The sequence below is a fragment of the Petaurus breviceps genome, unplaced genomic scaffold (assembly GCF_028583685.1).
Source record: "Petaurus breviceps papuanus isolate PSGF00001 unplaced genomic scaffold, PetGlider_PUasm1.0 90630, whole genome shotgun sequence".
NCBI classification, from domain to species: Eukaryota; Metazoa; Chordata; class Mammalia; order Diprotodontia; family Petauridae; genus Petaurus; species Petaurus breviceps.
The window spans coordinates 1,633,224-1,653,735 of NW_027187291.1; the positions used below are offsets into that span (position 1 = coordinate 1,633,224).

The 20,512-nt window shown below is 40.8% G+C and overlaps 1 protein-coding gene and 1 pseudogene across 3 annotated transcripts in view; one reads left to right on the top strand and one right to left on the bottom strand.

The window, feature by feature from the left end:
• SKAP1 (src kinase associated phosphoprotein 1) overlaps positions 1-20,512 on the bottom strand; it is a 391,122-nt gene that overhangs the window by 358,329 nt on the left and 12,281 nt on the right. For all 3 annotated transcript variants that reach the window (XM_069064333.1, XM_069064332.1, XM_069064334.1), the window contains exon 2: positions 10,718-10,823. In XM_069064333.1, the coding sequence (XP_068920434.1) occupies positions 10,718-10,823 (106 nt within the window). The remainder of the gene's footprint in view (positions 1-10,717; positions 10,824-20,512) is intronic.
• LOC138143078 (aspartate aminotransferase, mitochondrial pseudogene) lies at positions 16,410-18,085 on the top strand (annotated as a pseudogene).

Sequence of the window (20,512 nt, forward strand, 5' to 3'; positions counted from 1 at the left end):
TACAATGCTACACATGGATTATAAGTCATACTAGTAGAAGGGGAGTTGTAGACCATGTCGTTTGACATCTAAGGACCAGCCTCACTTAGTTTGGAGAGAGGATCATCATCAGATTGATCACAAAGTCACAGATTTTTAAGCCAGAGAAAGCTTAAACACTAAGCTTGAGGAGCACTGTGATCCCCTTCCATTATGTGTCAGAGGAAAGAGGACTTACTTTGAATTGTTGAAAAAAAGGTGGATTTAGCTAATGACTTTCCCTGTGTGTTGCTTTACCAGAAAGTAACCTGGTACAGCAGAAAGGATCTGGATTCGAATTGTGCCACTGCCACTAACTGCCTGTGTGGCACTGAGTCAATCACTTAACCTTCTTGGGTCTCAGTTTCCCCATTTGCCAAATGAGAGGGTCAAACCAGGATCAAATGAAATTTGTTGTGGTGGTGGTGGTTCAGTCTTTTCAGTCATGTCTGACTCTTTGTGACCCTCTGGGGTTTTCTTGGCAAAGACACTGGAGTGGTTTGCTATTTCTTTCTCCAGCCCATTTTACAGATGAGGAAACTAAGCTAAACAGGGTTAAATGACTTGCCCAGGATCACACAGCTAATAAGTGTCTGAGGCTGGATTTGAACTCAGGAAGAGGAGTCTTCCTGACTTCAGGCCCATCACTATCCACTGTGCCATCTCAATGTCCTATTTCAAATGGAATTGCATATGTAAAATACTGTAAAAGTTTTAAAAAGCTGTATAGTAATGAGTTATCATCATTATCATCATTTCTTTAGCTTCTGAAGTCCCATCCAGATTTGAATATATGGCCAATCAATGAAACAAAAAGCATTTATTAAGCATGTACTTTGTGACTGCCCAGGAGGCACTGATGATAAGGACACAAAAAGGAAAGGGACCCTGCCCTTGAAGAGCTTACATTCTACTGTACAGTGGCTAGATGACAAAGTAGCTAGAGTGCTGGACCTGGAGTCAGAAGTCCCAAGTTCAAATTTTATGTCACAGACCAGTGAGCTGTGTGACCCTGGGTAAGTCATTTAACATTGCCTACCTCAGTTTCCTCATCTGCAAGATGGAGATAATAATAACATTCACCTTCCAGGGTTGTTGTGAGGATCAAATGAGATTGTTTGTAAAGTGCTTTACAAACTGTGAAGTGCTATATAAACGCTAGCCATTATTATTGTTGTTGGAGACACATGGACGCACAAGAATATACAAAACAAACAAATACATGAAAATTTCAGAGGAAGGCACTAGTAGCTGGGGTGTAGGGATCAGGAAAGACCTGTAGGAGGTGGTACCTGAGCCCAGCTTTGAAGGCAGCTGGGGATTCTAAGAGGAAGAGATGGAGAGAGGGTGCATTGCAGGCCTGAGTGACAACCTGTACAAAGGCACAGAGATGGATGGTTCAGCGCCATGTGTGAGGAACACCAAGACCAGTTTGTCTGGAGTAGAGAATACACCAAGGGCATCACTGTGTATAATAAGGTACTGCAAGGGTATTTACACAGGCAAAACTGACAAGACACATGAGAAGTGGCTGGCTGGGGAGAGGGGGGCAGGAGGACCGCAGAGCCCCAGACTGTGAATGTGGGTGTCTGGAAGAACGGTGCTGGTGGTGCTCTTAACAAAAATCAGAAAGTTGGGAAGAGGTGATAATTTGGAAGGAAAGAGAGTGAATTCTGAATTGGACATGTTCCAGGCAGACAGAAAATTCTGTTTGAAATTTCCAATAGGGACCTGATGATTAAAGACTGAAGCTCAGGAGAAAGACTAGGATTGGATCTATAGATCTGGGAGTCATTTGTGCAAAGATTATAACTGAAAGCATTGGAGCTAAGAGTGTCACTGAGGGAGTATAAAGAGAAGAACAAGAGAGGACTGAGGATAGCTTTTGTCTAAACTCCTAGTCAGGGGCCGAAATAAAGATGATGACCCAGCAAAGGAAATTAAACAGGAGTAGCCAGGAAGAAAGGAAGGGAACCAGGAAGGAGCAGCACCATGAAAACTCAGAGAGCAGAGAGGAGAAGATGGTTGGTGGTATCAAATGCTGTACAGAGTTCATGAAGAAGTTGGCAATTCAAAGATCATTGGTAATTTTGGAAAAAGTAGTTTAAGTTGGGTGATGAATTTGGAAGCAAGACTGCAAGGGATGAAGAAATTAGAGGATAGGAAATGGAATAAAATAATTTTCATATATTTTTCTAGGAGTTTGGCAGTGAAAGGGGAAGAGGATAATAACTTGAGGGGATCATAGGCGTAAGGAAGAGGGGCTTTTTTAAGGCTTAGGAATTCTGGTTTTGTTGCAGGCAACAGGGAATGAGCCAGGAGACAGGGAGAGATAAAAGATTAGAAAGGGGGATCAATTGTGGGATGAATCTGTTGGGCCATGTCTCCAAGAAATAGTTTGTTACGTGCAATGGTTCTCTGAGAGGAAGAAGGAGAAGGATGCTGAGGAAAATTATAAAGAGGTAAAAAACAAAAGATATAAATTAAAAATATATTTTAAAAATTAATTCATGCCTACTATGTACTGTCCTACTGGATCAAATACAACAACACAGTCCCTATCCTAATGGAGCTGACAGTGTAGTAGGGGAATACAACATAAACAGCTATAATTCAAAATAGGTTGTCATAAGCATATAAGGGAAATACAATTTAGGGCAGAGAGACCTGGTATCAGGGTCCAAGCCCTACCTCTGACACATAAGGGTAGTGCGAGTCACTCAGCCTCTGAGTGCCTCACACAACTTTCTAAGACTATAGGTTGCAGAATGGTTCCTGAGGAAGTTTCTTTTTTTTTTTTAATGCTTTATTAACTTCTGATTTACATCGTTCGTTTCCGCCAGATTTTGAGTTACAAATTTTCTCCCCGTTTTTCCCCCACCCATCCCCCCAAAACAGCAGTCCCACAGGATATCCCCACCTCTGATCTGCTCTCTCCCATATTTTCTCCCATACCCGTTTCAACTTTTCCAGTAGGGCATGGTGGATCTCTATATTTCCCAATTACATGTAAAACAATATTGATAATAGTATATATATATTTAAACATTTGATTTTAAAACTTTGAATTCCAGATTCATTCCCTTCCTCCCTTATCACCCACCCTTACTGGGAAGATAAGCAGTTCAGTATAGGTTGTACATGTGTGGCTAATGCAAAACAATAACATAGCAGATATATTGTAAAAGACTGACTATATTTCCCTCCCTCCTATCCCACATCCCACTTGTTCTATTCTCTACTTTGATCCTGTCCCTTTTCAAAAGTGGGTGCTTCCAACTTCCCTCCCCCCAGCCTGCCCTCCCTTCCATCATCCCCTCCCCCCCATTCTCCTGGAGGGTGAGATCCCCTATTTAGTGTGTATTTCCCTCCCTCCTCAAGCCAGATTCAATAGAAATAAGGTTGACCCATTCCCTTTTGCCTTCCTATTCTTCCCCTCCATTGTAACCATTTTCCCTTGCCTCTTCTGTATGAGATAGTTGCCCCACTCTGTCTCTCCCCATCTCCTCTCATTATATCCCTCTCACCTCTTAATTTCACCTTTTAAGTATCATCCCTTCCTGTTAAATTGGTCCCGTGCCCTATATCTATGTATACCTGTAAACATATATACACACATTCACATATGTATTCATATGCCTGCATACCCTCATATAAAGACATATATATATAATATATATATTTCTAATCCCTTCAACTACTGAGAAAAGTTTCATAAGTTACAATTATTGTTTTTCCATGTAGGAATGTTAATAGTTCAACTTTGGCCAAGTGGCTCAGCAAGCAAGAGCACCGGCCTCAGTGCCGGGACGACCCGGATCAAATCCAGGCCCAGACACCCAGCACCACACCCAGAAACAACAACTGGCCGTGCAACCCCGAGCAAGCCACTCAACCCCAATTGCTTAAAAAAAAAAATAGTTTAACTTTGATAAGTTCCTTATGATTTCTTTTCCCTGTTTACCTTCTCATGCTTCTCTTGCTTCTTGTATCTGAATGTCAAATTTTCTATTCAGCTCTGGTTTTTTCAGCAAGAATGCTTGAAAGTCCTGTATTCCACTGAATGACCATATTTTCCCCTGAAACAGGATACTCAGTTTTGCTGGGTAGGTGACTCTTGGTTTTAATCCCAGCTCCCTTGACCTCTGGAATATCACATTCCAGGCCCTTCGATCCCTCAGTGTAGAAGCTGCCAGATCCTGGGTTATCCTGATTGTGTTTCCACAATATTCAAATTGTTTCTTCCTGGCTGCTTGTAGTATTCTCTCCTTAATCTGGGAATTCTGGAACCTGGCTATAATATTCCCAGGAGTTTTCTTTTTGGGATCTTTTTCAGGAGGTGATCGGTGGATTCTTTCAACCTCTATTTTGCCCTCTCGTTCTAAAACATCAGGGCAGTTTTCTTTGAGAACTTCCTGGAGGATGCTTTCCAGGCTCTTACTTTGGTCATGGCTCTCAGGCAGTCCAATAATTTTTAAATTATCTCTCCTGGATCTATTTTCCAGGTCAGTGGTTTTTCCCATGAGATATTTCACATTGCCTTCTATTCTTTCATTTGTTTGGATCTGTTTAACAGCATCTTGATTTCTCATAAAGTCATTAGCTTCCATTTGCTCCAATCTAATTCTGAAGCAATGATTCTCCTCAGTGAGCTTTTGAGATTCTTTTTCTATCTGGCAAATTCGACTTTTTAAGGCATTCTTCTCCTCATTGCCTTTCTGAGCCTCCTTTGCCATTTGAGTCAGTCTGTTTTTTAAGGTATTATTTTCTTCAGTCAGGCTGTTGACTCTCATTTCATAATTTTCTTGCATTGTTCTCATTTCTCTTCCCAATTTTTCCCCCACTTCTCTTATCTGCTTCTTAAGGTCCTCTATGGCCTGTAACCAGCTTGTATTTTCCTTTGAAGCTTTTGGTGCAGGAGTTCTGACTTCACTGATTTCCTCCTGTTCCATGCCTTGCTCCTTCTTATCCCCAAAATAGGAGTGTAATGTTGGAATCTTCTGTCTGCTTTGTTTCCTTTGCCTGCTCATTTTGCCACTCAATGATTTGACTTTTGGGCTTTTTGCCACAGTAGGACTCTGCCACCAGACAGGGGAGTTTTCATCCCAAACACTGGGGTTTTCTCAGCTGCCGGAGGTATTAGATGGGTGCCCTCTCTGAGGTCTCCACACACTCTGGCAAGCTGGACACACACCCCAGGACCTCCACCCTAGACTGCAATCCAGATCCAAGCAGGTTAAAGCAAGAGCGATGACCCCTCAGACTGGTGCTTGGTCCCCCTACACTCTGCAGGCCAGGAGCTGAAGCCGCCACGTGGCACTGGCAGGCTGTGCCAGAGTCTCAGCGGTTTCTCGCCCCGGGGGTAAAAGCCACGCACTCCCACTTACTGGGTCCCAAAGTCCAGAATGCAATGGCCTCTCACCTTGTCCTTCGCATTTATGTGTTGATAAATCTGGAAACGGCCACAGCTGCTGCTGATCTGGAGTCCCTCTGGCTGGCGGCTGGTCAGGCCCGCCCTGGGGCTAAAGCCTCGGTGTGGGGCTGGGCTCGGCTCCCAGAGCGCTGTGCTGGCCGATTCCTGCCGGCCTGCCGGGCTGTTCTCAGCGGGAGGTTAGCTTCTCTGTGTCATTTTGTGGGTTCTGCAGCTCCAAAGTTTGTTTAGAGTTCCCTTTTTACATGGATTGGGGAGGGTGGAAGCCGGAGCTGCGGGAGGGTCGTGCTTCTACTCCGCCATCTTGGCTCCGCCCCCCCTGAGGAAGTTTCATCACAAAGAGTCCCCTACCTAAGTCAATAAAATTTCAGGGAGACAAGGAGAAAAGGGGTGAAGAATGAGGGAATAAGCAGGAGAGGGGAAAGGGAATGGAGAGGGAAGGACAAATAGAAAATAATCTGGGAAGTCTGAGGAGACAAAGCTCATTTCCAAGAGAGGATAGCAGAGAAAGCTTCATAGACAAGGTAGAATCTGAGATGAGTCTTCAAGGATTGGTAGACTTCCAATAGACAGAGAAAAGAGGTGAGGTATTCTAGCTATACAGAGAATAAATGCATGGAGGTGGGAAAGTGTTGGTTGAGATACAGAATTATGGAAGGAAGGACAGAAGAATATAGGACTTTGGGGGACAAGCTTGAATAATAGTAGGCTAAGGAGTTTGGACTTTATTCAGCAGGCAACAGAGAATCACTGAAGGATTTTGAGAATAGGAACACAAACCAGATCTTAACATAAGAAAGGCTAATGTGGCAGCAATGTCAGAGATAGACTGGAAAATAAGGAGCCTGTTGGTGAAAGAGATGGGTTAGGGGACTATGACAGTCAAGACATTTTCCACCAAAACATCCTTTTTTTACAAGTCTGTAACACTATTCCTTAAATAAGACTAAAGCTAAAAGTTCATTTTGAGGCACATGAATTATTTTCATCTTAGATATGATTTGTTTCCTTATTCTATCATAATTACCAAAATTAGATTTACATACAGCTTTTCAGAAACTGCCTCTTGTTTAAAGGGATCTATGACTACTAATAACTGACAGAACTCTAGCCAACAGATTTATTTCAGTCTATACTTCCAAACCAATAGATGTCACCCATATCTGGACAGTAGTAATGGAGGCAACTAAGGGGCTCAGTGAATAGACCAATGGGCCTAGAGTCAGGAAGACCAAAGTTCAAATCTGGCCTTACTAGCTATATGGTTCTGGACAAGTCACTTAACTTCTATTTGCCTTAATCCAAAGGAGAAGGAAATGGCAAACCACTGCAGTATCTGTGCATCTACAAAAAAACCAAAACAAAATGCACATTGTAACAAACTTTCATGGTACAGCAGTTGAATAAGGATGCCAAGAAGACTTCAAGGAATTACTAGAGTTCAGAAGGATAGGTGATTTCATCAACGTGAGGAGCTCTCAGAATGAGAATTCCCTTCACCAAGATCAATAACTTGGTGAATATGTCCTATCGAGTTGCCTAAGATACACAGAGATTAAGTGACTTGTTCAAAGTCACCCAAATATTAAGTGTGAGTGGCAGAAATTGAGCCTGGGCCTGGAGTCAGGAACGCCTGGGTTCAAATCCAGCCTCAGATACTAACTGTGGGGCCCTGGGAAAGTCACTTAACCCTGTTTGCCTCAGTTTCTTCCTCTGTAAAATAAGCTAAAGAAGGAAATGGCAAATGACTCCAGTATCTTTGCCAAGAAAACAAAGAGATCACAAAGTGTCAGAAACAATTAAAACGACTGAACAACAACAAAACTGCCTGACTCCCAACCCACTACTCTATACACTCTGACAAACTGCCTCTTGTAAACAGCTGACGAAAACTGAGGGCAGAGACTGTGTCCTATTTGTCTTTACATTTCTCAAAGACCCTAACACAGGGCCTTGTACTCAGTAAATACTGACTGAATTTCCTATCAAATCCCTCTCCTTTGCTATCCTTCTCACTTTGGATTGCTGGCTTCTACTATGATTTGAATAATCATGAAATTCTAAATGAATATATCATCTTTCTCACAGCAAAGAAATGAACAGAAAGCAGCCCCCAATGATGCAGCTGTTTCCTGAAGCTACTGCTGATGATTTCCTGAATGTCTGCCACACAAACCACAGCAAGCTCTTTGAGAGGACCAAGCTGCTCCTTATTCCCCAAACTCAGTTTACATGCATTTGCTTTAAAAAAAAAAAAAGAGTAGCTGCTATTGCAGCTGTTACAGTTGTCAAACCACGGTGATTCTTTCTTTCACTACAGAGTCAAAATGTGAAATTCAGACATTTGTCTCAGGAAGAAAATTCACAAATGGAGAATTCCTATTTGTGCACCCAGAACTAGAACAGGGCATTTGCGAACTCCAGGCAAGATTTCAGTGACTACTTGCCCAGAACCTTTACTGGAAAATATATGACCTGATTTACTGAAAATCAAATACTTCTTAGCCACAAAAAGTGGAATTTCCTGGCATTGAAATATGTGCATTTATAAAGAGGAGTTTTAGAAATTGTCTCTTATGCCAAAGGCTCCATGTCGTTCCCTACATCTAGTCAGAACATTTCCCTTATCATGACAAAAATCTAAAGTAGGTGCCATTCTTATCCTTTGACTTTTTCAATCCCTATAGATACAACTAAATACTGTTATCAAATGACTTTCTAGGCCACAAATTTAGATATATCATAGATCAAATCACACCCCACACAAGTCTCATAATGTACACTGCTCCCATTGTGAAACAAGAAGTCTGAAGCAACTACCATCCTTTCACCCATCCACTTCCTTAATTCTTCAAAGCCCCATGATTTCACTAGAGCAGATGCTCCCTCCACCAACACAAACCACAATTCCTCACTCCCTTAGAGCACAGTTTCATGAGCTATTGCTACCAAAAGAAAAATGTACCGCTTGCTGACCAGCTTTCTGCTGATGAGCCCTCTCCTGGGCTGGTCCTCAGATGATAAACAACATTGGGTCCAACCTTCCCAATTCAGCATATTTACACACTGCAGCCTCCCAGCAGAATGTAAGCTCATTGAAAGCATGGTCTCTTTTCCATTTTGTCCTTGTATCCCCCAGCACTGAGCACAGTGTCAGGCACCTAAGAAGATACTTGTGGAATTAGACTGGTTGGATTTACCAGTTTGCACTGCTGGTACAGCCTCTGATGATCTATGACCACTTCAATGCCATGATGAAGTATAACATGAATGCTTTAGTGGACTTTGGTCCCCTTTAAGAGGCAGTATGGCACTATGTATAGAGAGTTGGCCTCAAAGTCAGGAAGATCTGTGTTCAATTCCCTTCTCTGTCATATCCTGGTTGTGTGAACCTGGGAAAATTACTTAATCTCTCAGTACTCTAGAAGACCATCTAAAATGATAAATTTCACAAAGGTGCCGATCCACATAGGGACAAGAGGTTTCCTCATCCAGGTTTTCAGACCAATAAAACCATAAATCCAGCACCTAACCCTTGTTTTTCTGTCTTTGGAGATAGAAGATCTGGGTTCTGATATCACCTTTGATAACAGCAGTGTAAACCAGGGCAATTCACTGCCATTCCTGGGCCTCAATTTCCTCATCAGTAAAATAAAGGTACTAGACTAGCTGGCTTCTGAAGCCCTTCCCAGGTTTAGGCCTATTAACATGTGGACATACATTTGGGCCTTCTAAAGACAAATTTGGGAGGGTTACAAGTCCTGTGTATTAAACAAGCCTTCATTTATAAATCTACTACTGTAATACTGTTACTATATTATGAGAAAGTTAATTTTCATACCAACTAAGGCAAACAGGGGTAAGTGACTTTCCCAGGGACACACAGTTAGTAAGTGTCCGAAGCCATATTGGAACTCAGGTCTTCCTGACTCCAGGTCTAGACTTAATTTATGCCACTCACACCTAATATTTGGGTGACCCTGAATAAGTCACTTAACCTCTGTGTGCCTTAGGCAACTCCATAGGACATATTTGCCAAGTTACAGGTATTGGTGGAGCAAATTCTTGTGCTAGGAGCTCCCCATGTTGATGAAATTAAACATAGTTTGATTTTGGAAAACTAAAAGAGGGGAGGAAGAGGAAAGGGAAGAAAGAAAGGAATGAAGGAAAAGAGAAAGGAAGGGAAGGGGAAAGAAAGGAAAGGGGAAAAGAAAGGAGAAAGGGAAAGAAAGGAAGAAAAGAGGAAAGTAAGAAAGGAAGGAGGAAGGGAGAGAGAAAGAAGCTCATTTTCTTCTGAATTCTGCTTGTTTCAATTATTCAGGCCAACCCAGGCTGATAATTACATAGTCCCAAGTTGCTGAGTAAAACTGATGCTTAATTAGCCAACAGGAAAGATTGATTAAGATACAGCAGGGCATCTTGTGAGGTTCTTTAGCATGACTGTGGGGAATAGGATCTGGCTCTGGGCCTTCCAGAGGATAAAACTCTCTGCTGCTGCTCAGGGACTTGAGTGGAGTTCTTAAAGTAGATACATAACTATCAGCCTCTCAAGTCTTTATGCAACCCCTCCCTACCTTCTAAAGACAGGGCTAACTGGCACTCAATATAAAAATTCCAGATCATGAATACTCCCGGATTGGAGAAGGCCAAAGTAAGCCTTCATTCCTTGCTAACCTCACCCAGTGACCCCATTCCAGGTAGAAAGTGGCAGAGAAATAAGCTGTGAAGAAAGATCTTATATCCCTCTTCCTCCCTGCCCCCCTACCCCTAGTAGATATATGCACCTGTCAGATGCAGTTGTTATAAATATAGGCCAGAATCTCTTTTGGAAAACCTCTTGGTAAAGTATAATATTCCAATGCACTCTTAGGATAGATTATTCCACGTATTCAAAAGATATACACATGCAAAGCTTGATATAAAAATCCCTTCTAGTGGGGAAGGAGATAATGAAAGAGACCACAGGTTGAGAAGATAAACCAAGGGGTCTCTTTCTACTTACTGTCAAGTATACTTTTTCCTGAAGATATATGGATTGGCATAATTTTAATCCTTGCCAACTTTTTTAGTTAAATGGAAAGATCTTTAATAAAGGTCAATGGAGTTATCTGAGGCTCCAAAGAGGTCCTCTAATTACCTTAGGCTACACAGATAATTAACTGTATCTTCATACTTTCTCTTACTACATTTATCAAATGTCTACCACAGTAGATTATACTTCATCTGAAATATTAATAACAATTGTAATAATAATGGGTTTTGACAAACCTGGCTTTTATCTGCTGAAAGCCCCGTAAAATTGCATCTCTGTTCTCCCATGCGCTGGTACTAAGGTTCTCATTCTGCAAACCTTCTATCAGGTAATCTTCTACATCTAGAAGGAAATAAACATGACTCAAAAAGAAAGAAGAGGAATTGAAGGGAGAAAGAGGAAAAACTACTAAGGGTATTCAAGGATGGCCATTATTTCCTTATTTTTGAAAAAGTGTATACAAGGTAATTCATGTCAGTCTAGGACCCTGTCAGCTTAGAAAGCTAAGGCACATGTCAGCCACAAAGCAGACCCTTTTTCCTAAATAAATTATATTTTAATATTAAACATGATCATGGATGGCAGAAGGAATAGCTTGTCAAATTTCATAAACATATAAATGTTGCAAAATAGTCACAGAAATTGACAGGCCAGCAGGAAACCATGAGGAAATCTTAACAAACACCATTGAATTAAAACCAGAAATACAAAATCAAGCACCCAAAAAAGCAGGCATTCAAAGAAAACAAATTTATTAAGAGGTATAATATCAATCAGATTACATAGTGTAATGGAGTGAGAGACCACACATGCAAGAGAGAAAAGACTATTCACAAAGAAAACTGTAAATCCGGCTCAAACATACATTACAAATCTGGGTCATGCTGGCAGGAACATGCATAACACCAAATCACTGTGTGTTAATCACAGTGACCCTAATTTTAAAGGACACATACCTTCTCTATTCTCCCCTAATGTATACAATACAGAGGAAAATGACTGTACTGACAATTGGGAAAACTGCCAGAATTACCAGGTCCTTGACTTATCCTGGAAGAAAAAGAAGGCCTAAATGTACCCAGTCTACTTCTGATTGGAATGCAGTTTATTTTGAGAAAAAAATCATGGATCCCAAATTGGCCAACTTCAAATACTTAGGTTGTAATGAAATAATGAAAAATTTATCAATATATTAGTTTACATAATAATAACAGCATTTATATATCACTTTTAAGTTTGCAAAGCATTTTACAAATATTATCTCACTTGTGTCCTTCCAACCATCCTGGGAAATAGTTGTTATTATTGTTCCCATTTTATAGATAAGGAAACATAAAACAAGTAAAGGTGAAGTGACTTGCCCAGAGTCATACAGTTAGTCAGTATCTGAGGCCACATTTAAATTCATTTTCCTGAGCCCAGGTCCAGAGCTCTATATACCAAGGCACCTAGCTTATGTCAAGCCAGTTTTGAAATCTTTTCTCAAACACTATTTTATTTGATCTTCCTAGATAGAATTAATATAAGTTTTTATCTCCATTCGCAGATGAAGAAACAATCTCAGGGAGTGGAAAGGATTTGTTTAAGGTCACATGTAGCTAATAAGAAAGTAGGGGAATGCTTTTAGACAGGTACCCCAGATAGAAAATCAACCAAATCCAGAAATCATTAGAAGGAGAGCTATATTACAATTGGAAAACTGCATGTTGCTTTCAAAAATCCCAAGTTGATCCCTAGCACAAATCCCAATATTTTTAATGATAAATTCTCCTGGTGATGCTTGCTGTTGCTGAGTCGTTTCAGTCATGTCCAACTCTTCATGACCTCATCTGGGATGTTCTTGGACTTACCATACTACAGTCTTCACTTTACAACAGTGATTTGTCATTTCCTTTTCCAGCTCACTTTACAAATGAGTAAATTGGGGCAATCAAGTTTCGGTAACTTGCCCAGGGTCACACAGCTAGTCAATGTATGAGATGGGATTTGAACTCATGAGGATGACGTCTTCCTGATTCCAAGCCCAGTGCTGTTTCCACTTTGCCATCTAGTTGTCCTTGAGCTACTAACTTCAAATCACAAAACAGAAAATCTCTAAAGAATTGAATGTGAACATGGGCTACAGCATATTTCCATAAGGGATACAGGAGCAAGAAATGGCATAAAAATAATATCTAAGATATGGATGATCAGAAAGAAGAAGTGGATTAGTTGAGTATCAAGAGTTAAGGATAGGGGCGGCTAGGTGGCGCAGTGAATTGAGCACTGGCCCTGGAGTCAGGAGGACCTGAGTTCAAATCAGACCTCAGACATTTAACACAAAAACTAGCCATGTGACCTTGGGCAAGTCACTTAACCCCAATTGCCCTCCAAAAAAAAGCAAAAAAAAAGTTAAGAATAACATACAGAGGGGTGGCCAGGTAGCACAGTGAGTAAGAGCACCGGCTCCAGTGTCGGGATGACCTGGGGATCAAATCCGGGCTCAGATACTTAGCACCACACCCAAAAATAACTGGCTGTGTAACCTTGAGCAAGTTACTTAACCCCAATTGCTTTAAAAAAAAAAAAAAAAAGAATAACATACAGAATACCCAAGAGGAGCCCAGAAATCCCTAACATGTTTAAAGTCCTAGTGGAAGACTTCTACTCTGCAGGGCAAATCTTTTTGGAAGGTTTATTGGAAGACAAGCATTGTACCAAACAAAAAGGTATGGGTGCATGTCCAGTTGCACCACTGGAGGGTTAAGATCATAAAGTCACTGAAACATGGAAATACTCAATGTAAGACACCAGTGCTGCCTTACATGCAGGTCCATCACATACATATACAGGGTAGGAAAATATCTGAGTTTAAACCCTCTGTCTGACACATAGTAGCTATAAAACTCCAGGTAACTTAGTTAACCTGTCAAAGTCCTTAGACAATTTTCTAAGATTCTTGATTACAAAGAAATAACTAATCTGCATTAGCAAAGGGAGTTTCTCCCAAGCAAATAAAATCTGCCATCTAAATAATAAATAAGCCATAAGTCAATAGCAGGATATGAAAACTCCTAGAATCATCTCAAAGACAAGATAAATTCAGCCTCTGAAGGTGGAAGTTTTGCAGATCAAGCATACAGAACACCACCAACGATCTGATTCCTTATTATATGTGTGTATCATCAATATTATTACCATAGTACCCTAAGTTCTAGAGTTTTTAGAGACACTATGGACAAAGTGAGGGCATTTTCTCAGTCAATGAGAATGCAAGCCAAAAGTGAGGGGAAGGTCTAGAACCCTTTAAGTATCAAAAGTCATTTAAAATTTTTATTATGATGTCTTACACTTTTAAATGGCTTCTTGAAAGTGAGCAAAAATCACTTTCCTTCCATCAAACAGCCAAAGAGCATTTATTAGACGTTTGAGAAATAAAGGTAAAAATGAAAGAGTCCTTGATATGCAGAAGCATATATTCTATTAGAGAAGACAATAAGTTAACTTGTAAAGTATGAACAAAGTAAATATTTGATAATGTTGGGAGAGTTAGGGGATCACAGAATCGTCTAAAGAGAGCTGGAAGGGTACTTTGAAGTCATCTAATTCTACTTCCTCATTTTATAAATGAAGAAACTGAAGCCCAGAGAGATTAAATTACCAGCCCTGTGTCACATAGCTGTACAACTGAACAATTATCATAGTAAGGCTGACCCAGTCAGAAGTGATCTTTCTTCCAATAAGCTCATGTACTTTGTTTTAATTCAACACACACAAAGTACTAATTGTGCAAGACACTATGCTAAATGAATGAATGAATGAAGTATTTATTAGACATTTGTTATGTGAAAAATATTATGGATATAAATAGAAAATCAAGACAATCCCTGCTGTCAAGGACCTCACATACTAATGGGAGACACAATACATGTGAAAGGTTTCAGACACAAGCCAGATGGAAAAGCCTTGTGCTCTTTGGGGAGTGATGATAATGTAGGTGTTAATGCCTCTTCTTTAGAGATGAATGCTGAAGATGCCCTTATAGAATTTATATTTCCCCAGAGAGATATGAAACCTGCACACATAAGTATAAGTGTAAGGTAAAGGGTGGGAGCACTGATCTGTACCTCATATTTGTAGTTACTATAGTATACACGCGGGTTCCCAAAGTGGGCAATACCTCCCCTTGGGGTGCGCTGGAACTATTGAGGAGGGGGTCAGTAGTAGCCTCAGGTGACACAAATTTCAAAAAAAATAACAGGGTTAAAGAAAGTAGATTTAAAATTTACAAAGGGGTAAATTTTTTTTAAAAGGGGGCAATAGGCCAAACAAGTTTGGGAACCTCTGGATAGAGTATGAAAACTACAGAGTAATAATCACCAAATTCCAGAGTAGGGCATGATCTTGACTATCATTTTTATGGATTGTCTGATATCATATATCTGATATTGATAACTGATATCACAGTTCTATACCCAATGGATGAATTCCCTCCCCATCCTTAAGAAGTGGCGATCCAACTTCTAGCTGAATATTTTTGCTGAATAGGAACTCACCAACTGTTTCATTAATGGGCAGCTCTTATTGTCAGCAAATCCCTCCTCATGTGGAGCCAAAAATGTGCCTACTCTTAAACAGGGATTCTTAACCTTTTTTTTTTTTTTAATTTTTCCAGGACGCCTGTAGCTCTCTGATAAAGCCTATGCATCCCTTCTCAGAAAAATGTTTTTAAATGCAGAAAATAAAATATATAGGATTACAAAGTAAACTTCTTTGATTTAAATAGTTATCAATTAAAAAAAAAAGAAACTTCACAGATCCCTGGTCAAAAACCCTTGCCTTAAAACTTTCACTTACTGAGTCTAGTTTTTTGATCCAAGGCTAAGCACTCCTTCTTTCTTGTGGCAATCCTTTAAAGTTGATACAGACATCACTGGCCCCACTAGACTTCCCTGTCCACTGTCATCTTCTTTCTAGGCTTAACATCTCTGGCTCCTTTTAATTTTCTTTATATAATGTGGTTTTGAGTCCCTTTCTGCTCACTGCACTAGTAGGTTGTTTGTTAGATTCAGAGTCAAAAAGACCTGAATTCAAATCCTACCATATATAATTTCTAGTTGTCAAAACCTGGGCAAGTCACTTGATCTCTGCCTCACAGTAGTCATGGGTTTTGTTGTGAGGCTTCAATGAGATAACACAGGACAGCTCCAGCATGTCAATGCCCACCTTAAAATGTCACTCAGAGCTGAATTTCAGATGTGGAGTGACCAGAAGAGTAAAGCAGGATCATCATCTCTCTCATTAAGACAGTTATACATTCTAGGAGCACATTAGCTTTTCCAGCTGCTGCTTCATGCTGTTGACATAACTAAGTTTACAGCCCTCTCAAACCCTACGTATTCTTTGTATTTCTTTTATGCCCCCACTACCATAAGTTCCTTGAAGACAAGGACTGCGATTTATTCATCTCTGTGTCATCCCCTCAGCATTCAGAATTGTTGAAATACAAGTGGCACACGCTTGCCTGATAATAAGAGGGCTAAAAAGGCATCCTTCTGTTTCTTCCCCTATCAAATGAAAGAGTTCCAACTAGATGGTCTCTAATGTCACTTCCAGCCCCGATCTTCTATATCCAAGGCCCTTCCAGGTCTAACATTCTAGGACCTAAGTCTCCTCCTAGCTGACATCCTGTGTTCTAAACTCCCTTCTGGCTCTAAAATTTCATGTTCTATGATTCCTTCCAGTCAGACCTAATGTTTTATATCCTAAGCTTCCTTCCAGCTCTGAGAGTCTATGGTTCTTATAACTGTACAAGGATAATATGATAAGAATTTACTCTGTCCTTTGGCTATATTTGGGAATGAATGCACTACTAACAATGAAGAGGGAAGGGATTAGAAATAAGGCACCTTACCATTGGATCAGTTACTGTAAACTTCTTCCACCATATAACACCACCTCACTTATAAATTAGCCCATAGCTTTACCTTCATCTGACCGGCAGAGGAGGTTGTGTGTGCCCGTGTCTGCCAGCCCTCTCGCCCACAGTCACTCATCTTTCCTTCTTTCTGCTCGCCATGGCGCTGCTGCACTCCTGATGCCTGCTTTCCGGAGCCTCCTCCTTGTATCCGGGCCTCGGCGTGGCTGCCACCACCAGAGCAAATTCTTGGTGGACCCATGTAGAGATGGGACCCCCCAGACCCTATCTTGGGGGTTACAGAAGAATTTAAGAGGGACACCAACAGCAAGAAGATGAATCTGGGAGTTGGGGCCTACCGAGTCGACAATGGGAAGCCTTATGTTCTTCCAAGTGTCCGTAAGGCAGAGGCTCAGATTGCAAGGAAGAACATGTACAAAGAGTACCTGCCCATCACAGGGCTGGCTGAATTCTGCAAGGCCTCAGCAGAGCTGGCACTAGGTGAAAATAACAAAGTTGTGAAAAGCAAACGATATGTCACTGTACAGACCATTTCTGGAACTGGAGCACTGAGAGTGGGAGCCAGTTTTCTGCAATGGTTCTTCAAATTCCGCTGGGATGTCTATCTTCCAGAACCATCCTAGGGAAATCACAGCCCCATCTTCAGGAATGCTGGCATGTAGCTGAATGGCTATCGTTACTACGACCCCAAGACTTATGGCTTTGACTTCACCAGAGCCTTGGAAGACATTTCAAAAATCCCAGAGCAAAGTGTCATCCTTCTGCATGCTCACAACCCAACTGGAGTCAATCCTCGTCCTGAACAGTGGAAAGAAACAGCATCCTTGGTAAAGCAAAGGAAGCTCTTTGCCTTTTTTGACATGGCATATCAGGGCTTTGCCAGTGGATATGGCAATAAGGATGTCTGGGCTGTTCGCCACTTCATTGATCAGGGCATTAACGTCTCTCTCTGTCAGTCATATGCCAAGAACATGGGCTTGTATGGTGAACATGTGGGAGCCTTTACCATGATTTGTAAAGATGCTGATGAAGCCAAAAGGGTAGAATCCCAGTTGAAAATCCTGATTCGTCTCATGTATTCCAACCCCCCTCTCAATGGGGCCCAGATTGCTGCCACAATCCTGAATAGTCCTGATCTGAGGAGCCAGTGGTTGCAAGAGGTCAAAGGCATAGCAGATCGCATCATCAGCATGCAGACCTGACTGCTTTCCAACCTCAAAAAAAGAGGGCTCCTCCCACAATTGGCAGCACATCACTGACCAGATTGGCATGTTCTGTTTCACAGGCCTGAAACCTGAGCAGGTGGAACGGCTGACCAAGGAGTTCTTCATCTATATGACAAAAGATGGCCACATTTCTGTAGCAGGGGTCACGTCGGGCAATGTAGGATACCTTGCCCATGCCATTCACCAAGTCAGCAAATAACTCTCCCTGGTGTTTATTATTAAAGGAGCAGAGATGACCTTCGCACCTTCAGATTCTGCTATTTGAGACTCAGAGAGATGATTGAGCTGGTGAGGATAGGAGTGGTGTGAGAATTCCTTTCAACCATAGTGCTTAATGCTCAGCCATTGAAATTATCTCAAAATAAGACCTGTGAGTAGGTTAAAGGCATCTGAAACTAGTGTTTGGAGCTTTGTGGGTCTAACCCAAACTCCCCATCCCATCCTCCACAACTTTTCCAAAAGATTTTGTTTACAGAAACTCTACCAAAAAACCAGAATTCCTCTGCCTTTCCTCTTTCCCCAGTCTTAGATCTCCTGGCATTACAATGTTGTTCAAGAGCTTTAATCTAGGTAATAAATATCACTTAGCCCATGTAACCATAATCTCTGTGGTGCTAAAAGCTTCCAAAGAAGACTCACCCAGTTCTGACTTCCACCTCTTCCCGGCCTCCCATGACTGATGGAGGCACCTTGGACCATTGAAGCCACTGTTGTGCAGCCTCTTGGCTCTAAGAAATAACAGGAAATGGGAGGTGGCTCTCACCCGTCAGACAGCTAAGACTTTAACTTTCCCTTTGACCCCTATCCTTATTGCTGTCTTTTCACTTTGACCCAAAGATCCAAATCTGCTCTAGTTTCTCTCCCCCTGCTTGATTTGACCTTCAAAACATTCCTATCAGGATCCATATACTTGAAGAATTAAGTAAAATATAATTTAAGAAGTAAGCATTCCCTCCTCCCCTTTCTCAGCAATGGATGGAGGAGGAGCATGTGGTAAAATCAGCATCATGGTAAAGTTTTTAATCGTCACCTTTATGCCACCTTCCCACCAGACCTCAGCAACATGGTTGTGCAATAAATAGTCTGTTTATGACAAGTCTGTATGCGGCAGTCAGTCCTGGGAGATGAGTATTTTGAGCTGTGGTTGTAAGCTTCTCTGTGTTATAGCCAAGTTCAGACTTCAGCCTGGAAAAGACCACCCTCCATTGTAATCATGCAGGCCTTTATGCAGCCTGCTTTCTCTGTTACAATAAAATTATTGTAGATCGGAAAAAAAAAAATTTAAAAAATTAGCCCATAAATGTGTCTAGGACCAAAAGAAGGCAGCTGGGTGGCACAGTAGATAGAGTGCCAGGCTAGCTAGAGTCAGGAAGACTATTTTCCTGAGTTCAAATCTGATCTCAGACACTTACTAGGTGTGTGAGACCCTGGGCAAGTCACTTAACCCTGTCTGCCTCAATTTCCTCATCTGTAAAACGATCTGGTTGAAAAAAAATGGCAAACCACTCCAATGTCACTTAAAAATGACTGAACAACAACAAAAAGGACCTAAAGGAAACCAGCCCAGAAACCTAAAAGAAACTTTATAAATTTTTATTGCTTTCTTCATAAGATCTTTAGGACTGGGAAAGAAACTGTAACTGTATTTCCAAAGGGAATGAAGGAAACAAATATTTATTAAGTTCCTACTGTGGGCCAGACACTGGGCTAAGCATTTTACAAAAGTTCTAAGCTGATCCTCATAACAACTAGGTAGGCGCTATTATTATCCCCTTTTTATAGTTAAGGAAACTGAGGCAGAAAGAGGTTAAGTGACTAATGGAGATTCTGAATGCATTCTCTTAGGTTATCTTGACCTATTTATATAGGAATATTAAAGATACATATTTGGACAAGGATAGACAAGTAAACTATAAATATGGGCAAGTACAACTCAAGATGTATATAAGTAAGCTGTTGAAAATTTCTGAGGTTTCCCAAAATTTAATGACTCCATGTATCAAATAACTTAATTATATTGCATTTTAAGGTTTGCAATGTGCTTTACATAGATAACCGTAGGCAAAATTTTTCAGTACAACTGTTAAAAGCAGAATTTTTAAAAGGAAAAATGTCTCTTTTTGTCATGCTAAAGTTCCAAGTCTTCTTGTTATTTCAAGTGAGAAACTAAATTAATGATAACTGCTCAGAATATCATGAAATTTAGACTAGAAGGGACTTTAAAGAGATCCATCTAGTCCATTTGCCCCTTCATTTTACAGATGAATAAACTACGTCCCACAGATATCAAGTGATTTGCCCTAATCTATCTAAATAGTAAAAAAAAATTACTTTTTTCTTCAGTCACAAAAAAATACTAGCCTTCCATTTCATTTGGTTACAACAAAGTGAGCATTTATTTTCAATTATCATAATTTTATTTGCTGTGAAGTACTTCAAAAATAGAAACATTTGTTTCAGTCATTTATTGAAGTAAAAGTTGAATTGAAGCAAGGAATGGCCAAATGTTCTGCAAACGTTTCCACAGGCCAAGAGCCACTCAATTTGACTGGAGGAAGCATTTTGCAGAAAAAATTTGAGTTTCTGTAGCTGCACAAACATTTCTAAAGCATTTTAGCGGAATACCTGTCTGAAATGGTGACACATTCCCACCTATGTTTCTAGAATATTAGTATGCCCCTGTCACAAAGGTCTGGGGTTGAAGGGCCATTAGAATGTCCTTGAGTTTGGAAACTTTCATTCTTTGTGTTTACAACCCCATCACCTAGCATGGTCATCCTGATGAATATCTGATCACTGGATCCAGATGGCTCTGGAGGAGAAAGTGAGGATAGAGACCTTGCACAGTCCTCCCTCACTCAAATCAAAGTCAAATGCAAGTCATGTCA